Below are 9,878 nucleotides of genomic sequence, written 5' to 3' on the forward strand. Positions count from 1 at the left end.
ATATGATTCTAATTAATATTATTATTATTATTATTATTATTATTATTATTAATTAATTAATTATTATATTTATTATAATTATAATAATAATTATTATTATTATTCTAATTAATATTATAATTAATATTATCTTCAATTCTATTCTAATATTACTTTATTATAATAATTAATTAATGTGAAATAAAATATTATATATCGAGGGAATTATAAAGCAAAACGGTTGAATATTTTAGTGCAGCCAGTACTCTTGCATGTTTCAACGGTGCGAATATTAAATACGTTGGCGATTAATCTCGCCTCTTACATGTCCCGACTGCTAATTTTCCATCCGCTTTAACTAAAGTTCCATTAAGGGCTCTCTCTCTCGCCTTTCGTCCTTGCTCCTTGCAGCACGTATTCGCCAAAAGGGTTAAGAGGGTCGGCCATTCAAAGAAAAAAGAGAAAAAGAGAAGCAGTGGATCCTTGAGAATCTTGCAGCTGCCAGTCATCATCGGTGCAAGAAATGTTGTACGCGTGTTTCTCTCTCTCTCATGTCTAACCGTTTCGACGAAAGGTCAGGAAACAGGACCAGAGGTTGTTAAACCGTTGACAGGATACAACGCGGTCCATAATGACGCAGCTGGATGGGCAATCGCTTGTTATCCTGCGCATTTTTCAATGACTTTTGCTACTCGCTGTTTTACCGAATTTCGTATACAAAAATATTCTATGCGTAGCCTATATTACGATTTGCATATTCATATTCGTGTCACCAATTTGCATAGTTAACCGACGAAACGTACATCCTGCGTTGTCTCACTAGATAGTTTTTGTGTGTTTCATGAATAAAGCAAAATTTTCTCTCTTGTTCATAAGTAACATAAAAATTATATTTTAAAAGTGTACATGTTATCTCTATTTCTTCTGAAACGTGACATGATACTTAATGGAAAAACTTTACATCTCAGTTTATCTTTTCTTCACGAATAATTTTATTTTATTTCTGAATTTTTTACATCTATAATTAATGATTTTTTATTTAAGTATAACAAAATATAAATCTCAATCAAATTCATAATTTTCCTATCAATTAAACGTGTTTATTCGCATGCAGATATGTTTTTGTTCTCTTCCCTGCAATCCTTTTAGGACTTTCAGAACAAACTTTTCCAACATTGGTTTAATCTTATAGACGACAATGGTGACAATTTTCACTGAAACCGTAATAGAGTTTTGTGTTGCTGTGCGTTACGGTTTATTTAGCAGACCGATTTTATCTGATAATACAATATATTTCCAGCGTTCAAATTTACGAACTATATATATCTATAAATTTGTTATTACGAATCGTTAAGCATAATTTATTTGTATTTCCATAACGACTCCGCATATAAATATTGAATCAACGTTTATTCCATTTATTGCAACACATGTGTGTTTTATCAATATTTTGAAATTATAAATATATAAATTATTTGATCACTCTGCATAATTATAATTTTATTAAAATCGACTGCTATATAATTTTATTAATATTGCTTTTAATCATCTACAAATTAATAGCAGTGGCAAATTATTTTATAAACTAGAATGGAAATTTCTACATATACTATTTAATAGAATAGTATTGCATCGTATCTGTATTATTGAATATTTCCCTACATTTGTGTATAAAGGTTGAAATTACTATCGATCACAAGATGTAGCGAAGTGACTATCGGCAAACTCGAAACTCTCATTGTCGATATTTTTCAAACTCTTGTGTTTTCCTTTCAAGAGAATATATTACCAACCGAAGACACGCGGTATCTAACATCTGCCGTGCACACGTAAATGTTTCCAATTTATTTACGGTAACTGGGAAGGGGTTGCACCATGCATCCTGGATTTGATCTTTAACAGACTGAAAGGGAGGAATGCACTCTCGGTGCAGGCACCAGACGCGGTCTGTTTAGCGTGTGCCGTTTATAGGCATAATTTCCGGGTAAATTTAGATATACTTCGAAAGTCTAACAATAAGCAGTTTCTGCGTATATTAGATGCAATATTGTTAATTATTTATTATAATATAAATCTTTATTATAATATACTATTAATATAAATTGTAAAATATGATTGATAGTAAGGATGCTTCACTTTCTCCATTAATTAATATTATTAAAATAATTTTACTTTTAATAATTTTTGTCAATGTATTCTGAACAGTTTAAAATCCTTTCCGAAATTATCGCTTAACGGTACATAATAACAAACCTTCTACAAGATATATGAATCATTTTTGAATGTCAAATTCTGTAACGTATGCTGAAAACTCAGTAGGAATCCTAATGCACCTCATCAGTCATGACGAATTGGGGATGAGCCCCGCTGACATACCAGATGCATCACTGACAGCGAATGCGTTAAACAGATTTGTTAGTCGAGCGAGTAAATCTATTAAGTCTCAAGGTAAAAGGTTGTGAATCCTCCGAGGGGAATACAAACCGGAAGCGCGAATTCAGTTTTTTTTTTCCCCCGGACTACCTTGAAAGATAAAAGCAAAACGAAGCATCGAGAGAGCGTGGAACACTCTCGACGACACATCGCATGCCTCATAATGCATAAAAGCGATTTATTCTAAGAGCACAGTCGGCTTTCATAGTTCCCAGTAACCGTGTCAGTTTACGCGAGGAAAGAGAAAGAAAATGAGCAGAGAGAGAGAGAGAGAGAGAGAGAGAGAGAGAGAGAGAGGAGAGGAGAGGAAAGAGAAAGTTTCTCTCTGAGTTCCGTACCGTTTATCAGAGTTTGCATTTTTCTACTCCGGTAGCACATTCTTTTGCTCGAACGATTTGTCATTACTCCATATAGTGCTACGATATATATATACATACTCTCAACTTCAACCACCCCAATTCTCTTTCTCTCTTTCTCTCATTTCTTTACAATTTTCTCTCTTTTGTCCAATAGCAAATCGTAGCTCCTTAGTATCCATAGTAATTTTGAATCATTTTTGTGATCGAAAGAATGCAGAGTAATTATAGTCTATTAAAGAAAATTCCACAAATAAAAGAATTCTTTTCCGGACTTGAAGTACTCACCGTTTTTCTCCTATGAAAGAAAGCACGGAAGCTTTCATTGTTATGAAAGATGGAGATTTAACAATAATGCAATTACTTGATCTAATATTTAATGTAATTATTTTACATTGCCGTCTTTTTAATTACAATCTTTTTGTAAGATTTAAAAAGAATTGTATCCATATTTTTTTATTTTCTTGATAAATTGTTACGAAACAGTTTCTTCCACAAGTGTAAAAATATTTCTAGATATGCAAAATGATTGAAAGTTTTAGTATTGTTTCTAGTTGCTTTATCATTTTCGTCCATCTATCCATGTCTCGTCTTTTACCGATTGCTCGATACTGGGGTAAAGATTTGATGCGTCGGAGGGGTAGCCGGCGCGCCGCTCTAAGTGCATCGAAATTTATGAACTGTCTTGCCTGCAGCCGTTCCGCCGAGAAACCTTCGATGCCGCTGAAGGATTAATGCTCTGCTTCTCGCTAGGATTTTATGTCGGAAGCATGAAAAATGTTCCACCCGCTTTGCTCGCCGGTAAAATACCACCACCATCACCACCACCACCGTACGCGCCCCCGCATCAGCGTCTCGCGGCTTTCGCGGATATCCTGCCAGTGCACTTTAAAGCGGCGACCTTCGTTGCGAAAGAGCGGCTTTAATTGGTTTCGCGAGCGATGCGTGAACGCGCACCAACACGCGCACGCCGCGAAATTGCTTTCTCGCCTGCATTTGCATCCCGAAATTCGATGCGATTTCTCATCGGACGTGGCCGTGTCGGATTTAAATTCGCGCGACAGACACAGACGAGTATGCGTCCGTGTGAGCTACGCTTGAGAATAAATTGTTGGCTAATTAGCGATTAAAGAGTCAACGACGAGATTAATGGCTCTCGGTGAGCGTCGTGCCGAGGTGCTCGCGTGATCTTGGTTTGTTAGCGCCGCTGAAAAATCATGCAAAGCCATTTTTTTGCGATAAAAGTTAATTTCAAGTATATCTAGCTTTAACCATTCGTTTTTAACTTTAACATTATACTCTGTAGATTCTGCATATTTACGCATATTTTACTAATAATACATACATTTCTTTATTTTATACTAATGATAAGATTGAGAAGACGATATTATAGTCATATAGTAATTTTTCTTTATCGTGCTATATAATGTATATTGTTGTATTATTTTAACAAGCAGCAATCCGTGATTGGAAAAAAATTTAATACAAAACGTGATTTATAAAACGTATAACAGACGCAGCGGTAAAATTTTTAATTTTACAAGAAGACAACTACTGCTGTGCGCGATGTGTACAAGTTGCGCAAAACGCACGTTGAAGATAATGAAATGCGCTCGTTAAAATGTCGTATCTTTTTCGCTCATGCATCGATTACCGGTTATGTACATGAAAACAGAAAAAAAGGAAGAAACAAAAATTTATCGCGCCACAGTCACCCACCGGTCATGTAAAAAATGATGCTGGACCGCCCATCGGGACGATCTATCGATCGCGAATCTCCGTCGTAATGAAAAGACGCCCTGGATGGCTCTTTGAAGTTCCTTGTTCGAAGATCGTCGATCTTCATTGCTGCCACAATGCCGCGAGGATTTTTCTTGTATGAAACCTTATTTGTACGATATATATCGCACGTTATTGCCGAATGGCACACAGAAATATTTGCAAGCTTGCAATTTTGTTAAGAATTAGCGCATTTGCATATTTTTGTCTTCTTAGAAATTTTTCACTCATCGAAAACGACATTATTATCAATTAAATATTTCTTAATTGTAGCAGACAACCGTACCATGACATTTTGAACATTATATGTACACACGTAGAAATAAATGTACACTGAGAGATAAAACGGTTGCAATTACCATAATTAAACTATAATTTATAGTTGAATTTTATGTACCAACTGTATATTTTTTTGTAAAACTATGAATATGTAAATGTTGTTACTAACATTATAGCAGTAGTAATTATAAAAATAGAGCTCCTAATCATAATTATTATAATACGCAGTTATATCATGATCAAACACTTTCTCTCCTTAATGTAATAATAAACGAATTACAAAGTTTTTTTAAACATATAAATTTAAAAGACGTTTAGATTCTATTCTTAACTGTTACTTGTGAGTTCTTGAAAGTCAAAATTCGTCGATATGTAATATTATTAACAACTACGACTTGGATGGAGTTCTATTAATATAGCATGTGAAATGGCTCGGATCGATCATTGTTATTGTTCTGACGTTGGCGGTTCCTGTTTCCCGTACCTGTGCAGAAATCATTGCTAATTTTAGGCGGTGAAACGTAAGATCTGTATTTAGCTCGGAGCATTTTTTTTTCTTCGTGCTCAACACTATTACCACATCCTTTCTTCCTTTGATATGAAGAAATAAACAAAACTGAAAAGACCCATTGTTGGTTAATCTAAGCTAAATATTTATTCGTTAGAGCACAATTTAGTATAACATTGTTAACACAACATAAACAAATTTATCCAAAAAGATTCTCTTAAAAGGCTTTAGCCATCTTCTTCGTAACTTCTGCATATTATATCACGAGTCTTTATTGAAGTATTTCGCAGCATAATCAACCGGAGTAATTAAACTTCTCTGTTCGAGATCATTAATCTCGCGTTATCATGAATCAAATAATAATTGACGAAGGTAACGTACAGTCGGTAACGAAAGTGAGCCTTGATGTATTTTCGAAAATTAAAGAAGAAGACCATTGATCAATTGCGCCCAATCAGAATACGATCGTGGATTAAAGACGACGATGACACGACAGGATCTGGAGAATACGCGGATCGAGACAAATGATCAGTCTCGCGAACCGGTTTAGGCGGTAAAAGTGACGGAGCGTCTCGGATCCAAACTATATCGATAATCGATCGAGATACAGTAGGGAATAATAATTTAAAGCCGCCTGTAATTGTAAAATAAATCCGTTACGCGTTGCAGCTTGGTCAGTAATAAGATTGATCGGTCCTCCGATGCGCTATTGTTGAATGTAATGAAATTTAATTTAATCCACACTATATTATACATAAATAGCTTGTAAATGAAACGGAGAATTGATGTCGCAAAATCTTATTATCTTAACGAGAATATGACGAGATTAATTATGATAATAAAGTTTCCTATTTTTCTTCCATCGCAGCATTAAATTACACAGTTGGAAAATTTATGTTAAACTTAACGTTTCATATTTCTCAAACGATCCATTCAAATTTTTATGATAATTTAATAAAGATGAATATATTGCAAAATAACACAAATATTACGTGTCGAGAATTAATAAAAAAAAAAGGTAATATTGACACGATTTTTAAGCACAGCTTTGCTGTAAATGCATATCTTTTCAGTAAAATTAACATTTCTGATATTAAATTAACTGATGTTAATATATTATTTATTTATCTTAGAATTTACATTTTAAAACATATTATTTTTATGTTTCTTCATCACTTACTATAAATTGTATTATTTTAACACTAAAGAAATGTTGAATATCAATTTAACACAAGATACTATTAAATAATATAATCTTATTACGTTATTTATTATTTTTATGCACTCTGAGATTACAAGAAACAGTATTCGAATTTCTTGCAGCGAGGTTCCAATTTAATTTAGACCGGAGAGATATATAAAAAATTTTGCATATAGTTTTGCGATGCAAATACGTGATATGTGATAACGCATTGTTGGAAGAGAGCTGTCAGAGCATTGACGGCGATAACTGAAAAAGCCGGGAAATGTCAAATGAGAGGGATGTTGGGACACGCGGAGGAAGGCAACGGCGAGGGACACGGCGCGCAAACCAGCCAGGGGCATCACGCATGCGTGTTCCTTATGCCTAAGCGCTATCGCTATCCATGCATGCTTCGAAACGCGCGAGCTCTCCATTCGTGCTGTGTCGGCTTTGGCCATCGAACGTGCCACGTCCTTCCGGGCCATTTCCCCATCTGCTGGACAAAATTTCAAATTCCTCTATCGCAAACTGTTCCAAATTCTTGTTGTATCCATGCAGGATTAAGATAATAATAATTTATTAGTGATAATTACACGCGAGTCATTGACGTCTCGGTCAGTCGATAAGTTGATCAAGTTAGAGATGAAATTGCAAGGGTAAAATAAGGGAGAATTGTCGGTGACGTCAAAAAGTGACATCCGGTCGACGCGGGATGCAGTCGCGACGCGTGCCAGCAACTTCCGAGGATATTTGGTGAACTGTCGATGAATCGCCGGTGAAAAGGTGTGCAGTAGATTGATCAGATGTGGCGTTAAGCCCAGTAGGGTCGTTGCGCTTAATGCGACGATAGTCGGAGACCTTGATATAGTTGTCTTTTTTTCGAAGGGATTGACAGCCAGTCGACAACATGCTGTCGACGGTCCAGTGTCACGGCGATGTACATCGGAATTATCACGCTTACACGGTGAGTCTTCGAACCCAACGATCGAAATCATCGCTTGCTTTTTGCTCTTAAATGCCGATCTTAAATATATCTATAATCTGATAATCTTTTGACAGTAGCGAGATTTGACGTTGCAATAACGAATGCGAGTTGATGCGAAAACAGCACAATTCTGTTGCAAAAATCCATTTGCGTAGATATGAAAAAAAGAATAATGTATAATATAATTTAAAATTAATAATAAAAACAGGTACACTTATAGAGAAAAGTGTTTGGTATTTGGGATTATAATTGCATGGTAAAATAATTATAATTAAGAGCTCCATTTTTATTATTATTACTGCTGTTAATATTATGTAATGTTAGTAATAATAATATGTAGTTCTTTCAAACATGAAAAAATTGCGCTATAAATTGTGATAATTAAATATCGATATAGTAAAATATTAAGATATAAATGATAAATAATATATACATTTTTATTCAGTAAATATAATCGCAATTATGTAGTGAAGATAACTATTTTCTTACTTATTATTTATGTAGTAATAAAAATATTAAGAAAAAACTAAGATTTTCAAGCAGTGTGTGTAACTATTATTAATAGTACAATTGACTATATTTGTGTGGTTAAAACTATATGTGTGTGTAGTTTTATCTCAAAAAATGACTTTAAATTATAATTAAATTATTTATAATTGCAACCATATTTTTACTTAGTGTATAATTAGATAGAAATTATATTTCTATTTGAGAATAGTCTTATGCATTTAAGTAAATTTAAGATTTTTTTGTAATACATTAATAATATACATATATTTTAGAAAATTGAACCAGATTATTTACAAAATTTTCCGTTAATATGGAACAACTTATAAATAATTTCAGTGTTTTCAAATATTGTCTTTTTATATATAAAGATACATATAATAAAATAAATAATTGAATTGTTTAAGACAATATATATTGTATGTTTCTTACATTTATTTAAAGATATAAAAATAGTAGCTGTAAAAGCCATAAAAATGGATAAACAAATGAAGAATGTGGTTGCAAGTATAATCTGTATTCTGGTAGAATATTCGAAGAAGTAACGACGATGATGTAAGGTAATGGCAACGGTGTGTTACGTTATTCCGAGAAGTTCTTACATCGTATAACACATTTGAAATAAGAATCGTTTCGATGAAAATTCATGACACATTGCTGACTGCAGAGAAGGTCGCGAAATATTAAGAATGCTATAAATCGCAACACTAAATCTTTTCATGAACGTCGCTATGGTGGATAATAACTTCTTGTCCTTTTCATAAAATAATTTGTTTTCCTTCTCGTATCCCGTATTTCTGTAAAAATTCAGAATTTTACGAGCAAAAATTATTTGTAAATTTTTCTTTAATAATTCTTGACAGTTGTCGACACATTTCGATGCAGTATTTGAATTATTACTTGTATACATATATGGGAATCGCTACAATATAGGTAGATAACGTTATGCAATGCATTCTCACTCTTCTGTATCGGATTTTTATGACAGGCCTTTATCATAATTGAAGTCGATTTCCGCTTGGCGGAAATTAGATAGGAAGTCCGATAATGAAATATGAAATGTCTAACATTAAACATTAAAAATACATATTTTGCCAATGTAATTTGAAATAACATATATTGATAGAAAAATTATTTTTAATTCAATTTCGAGTATGTTTAATTAATTTTGAGCAAATTTTACTCTACGTATGTTTATTTAATTAAATTCGATTCGAAGACAGATTATCGAAATGGATTAGTAATAATCTTCTGATTACCGAAAGGCAATATTTCATTCAATTTTTATTAAGCGATACTTCTTGAAAGACCCACATTATAACATGGTGTAATTGAGTTAAGGCATCTTGTATAAGAATTCAATTTTGGAGAGCGGAGAACATGAAATTTCTTTCTTATCGCTATTGTATATAAGATATAAAATAATTTTGGTGATATCGCAAAGGTGTGGTCATAATGCGACGTTCAATGGTAATCTTTGGTATGCTAGATCAATTTTCCTCAATTTCTTTTGAAATCCCGTTTATACTGGTCGGCCACGGATAAGTATCGAATACATATCGCGACCTTACGGCGCCTTGCGTCATTCATCTATTCTCGTTCGACTTTATCGCCAGCGCAAAGAACGCGTTCACCCTGGCGTCACGCGGAATTTTAAGTCGGTAATTCCGTAGACTCGCGGAAAGTATATGGAATCGACCATCGCACGGATATCGGATAACAGATTCGATATCCGAATATAAGCAGGCTAGTCCTCTTTTAGAATATAAAGAACAGTTGCTTCATCTCTGTTATTGCGTAGATTAAAAATATCAAATGTCATCGATTTTATTATTTGGTAAAAATATGTTTTTTTTCAAACTGCAATGT

At 33.6% G+C, this 9,878-nt stretch overlaps 1 protein-coding gene across 9 annotated transcripts in view; it reads left to right on the plus strand.

The window, feature by feature from the left end:
- The window catches only part of LOC108751099 (tensin-1), a 201,708-nt gene that overhangs the window by 132,625 nt on the left and 59,205 nt on the right, over window positions 1–9,878 (plus strand). Inside the window, exons 1-2 of one of the 9 annotated variants that reach the window (XM_018491077.1) lie at window positions 6,969–7,300; window positions 7,403–7,481. The exons of the other annotated variants lie outside the window; for them this stretch is intronic. Coding sequence (XP_018346579.1) covers window positions 7,425–7,481 — 57 coding nt within the window. The 5' untranslated portion in view covers window positions 6,969–7,300; window positions 7,403–7,424. Of the gene's footprint in view, window positions 1–6,968; window positions 7,301–7,402; window positions 7,482–9,878 lie in introns of those variants that run through there. 9 annotated transcript variants of the gene reach the window in all.

This window comes from Trachymyrmex septentrionalis, unplaced genomic scaffold, assembly GCF_001594115.1.
Source record: "Trachymyrmex septentrionalis isolate Tsep2-gDNA-1 unplaced genomic scaffold, Tsep1.0 scaffold40, whole genome shotgun sequence".
Taxonomy (NCBI): Eukaryota; Metazoa; Arthropoda; class Insecta; order Hymenoptera; family Formicidae; genus Trachymyrmex; species Trachymyrmex septentrionalis.